This window comes from Ranitomeya variabilis, chromosome 1, assembly GCF_051348905.1.
Source record: "Ranitomeya variabilis isolate aRanVar5 chromosome 1, aRanVar5.hap1, whole genome shotgun sequence".
Taxonomy (NCBI): domain Eukaryota; kingdom Metazoa; phylum Chordata; class Amphibia; order Anura; family Dendrobatidae; genus Ranitomeya; species Ranitomeya variabilis.
In genome coordinates, this window is record NC_135232.1 from 554,224,138 (window position 1) to 554,225,725 (window position 1,588).

The following is a 1,588-nucleotide window of genomic DNA, read 5'->3' on the forward strand; positions in this document are numbered from 1 at the left end:
TTTGTTTTTTCTCACTGTACCAACTAGTGTCATGTTCCAGGAGTTCAATACCTTAGCTAGTTCCATGGTTGTAAAGAAGTTATCGGTGGTGACATTTCTTCCAGAGCCTTTATACGAGCTCACTAGGTCCAATACTGTTCGTTCTCCAATGTTTACTTGTCGAGGACCATCAGTTGGTTTCCCAGTGTAGAGCTGACCTTGTAAAGGGTAGGCATTTGATGAGTCACAAGCCCAGAAAATCTTTATGCCATATTTAGCTGGTTTTGAAGGTATATACTGGGTAAATTTAGTATGACCTCTAAATGGAAATAATTGCTCGTCGACGGTGATACAATGATATGGCTTGTAGGCTCTCTCCAGATTACTGTTCAGCATTGTCCAGATGTCCCGTATTGGTGCAGCTTTATCTGTTTGCACACGTTCTGCACGTGTATTTTCGTTGTCAAACCTGATAAATCTGAGTATCATCTTGAAGCGGTCACGAGACATGGCTGCACGTATAAGAGGCAGAGCAGCAACATTCCACATTTCCTCCAGATTCTCTTTGTTGGCTCTGTGCACACCAGCAGCAATCAGTATGCCCAAAAATGCATGAAGTTCAGTTTCAGTAAATTGCTTGAATGTTTTTTGTGGTGGCCGTTTGGAAGAATCAGGAAAACGTTGTACCAGTTCGTTGTTGTAAGCATCACAAACTCTCTTGGCCTTTCGATTCGTTTCCCGTAATATGATGTCACACATCTCGGGAGTCATGATGGACTTGAATAGCTCTTTTGCTGTATATAGGTTGCTGATTGCTGCAGGGCCACCTCTTTGTCGTAGGACATTACGAGATTTTGTTTGTGCATTTGGCAGTGGATTACTGCACCATTGAGTTTCATCCTTAGCAGTCCAAATGTCGCCTGCACTTTGAGGCACAGAATCATCCTCAACACTTTCGTCTGATTCGTATTCATTTTCATGCTCTATGACCATTTCTTGTTCAATGTCTGAATCTTCTTCAGTAACATCCACTTGTGGTACATAGTTTTCATCATCAGATGCAACATATGGTTCATCCTCATGCTCAGAATCAGATTCTTCTAGCATTCGCATTATTTCATCAGACGTAAATCTGTAAATATGAAAAAATGTAAAATAAATAATTTTCCGAAATACTACATTATTGGCTTTTCACAAAATTATACTAACCTGCAAACACGTTTTCTTGGATTATGGCGGAAACTAGATCCAGCATTACTATCACTCATGATGACTTGCTAGATGAATTTTGGCTTCGTATTTTGTGCTGAATATAAATAAAACATCGTAAAACAATATGTAGATACTAATTATTATCCATTTTTCGTATAAAAATTATACCTATAGTGATAAGTTTCATACAAAATATATGTAAGCCAAGTCCAGGCTGAAAGACAATTTGACTGTTCTGTCCCCACATAATGAGAATAAAGGTATAACTGGCTGTTAGATGCTGTGAGACTTTCCTACCTTCGTTTCCAAGAAATTGAAGACTTCACAAGCCTAGAAATGTGTGCTCACAGCAATGAGATGAACAGCAAAATGGCTAATGAGAGGAGGGAGGCAGGAA

General features: G+C 39.3%; 1 protein-coding gene across 1 annotated transcript; it reads right to left on the reverse strand.

Moving 5' to 3' along the window:
- Window positions 1–403: 403 nt before the first annotated feature.
- On the reverse strand, window positions 404–1,285 carry LOC143796920 (uncharacterized). Its single transcript, XM_077281052.1, has 3 exons — window positions 1,189–1,285; window positions 449–1,111; window positions 404–407 (listed from the first exon to the last, which is right to left on the reverse strand). Exons 1-3 carry the CDS (start codon window positions 1,245–1,247, stop codon window positions 404–406), a joined length of 726 nt encoding a protein of 241 aa, XP_077137167.1. The 5' UTR covers window positions 1,248–1,285.
- Between the last annotated feature and the right edge of the window lie 303 nt (window positions 1,286–1,588).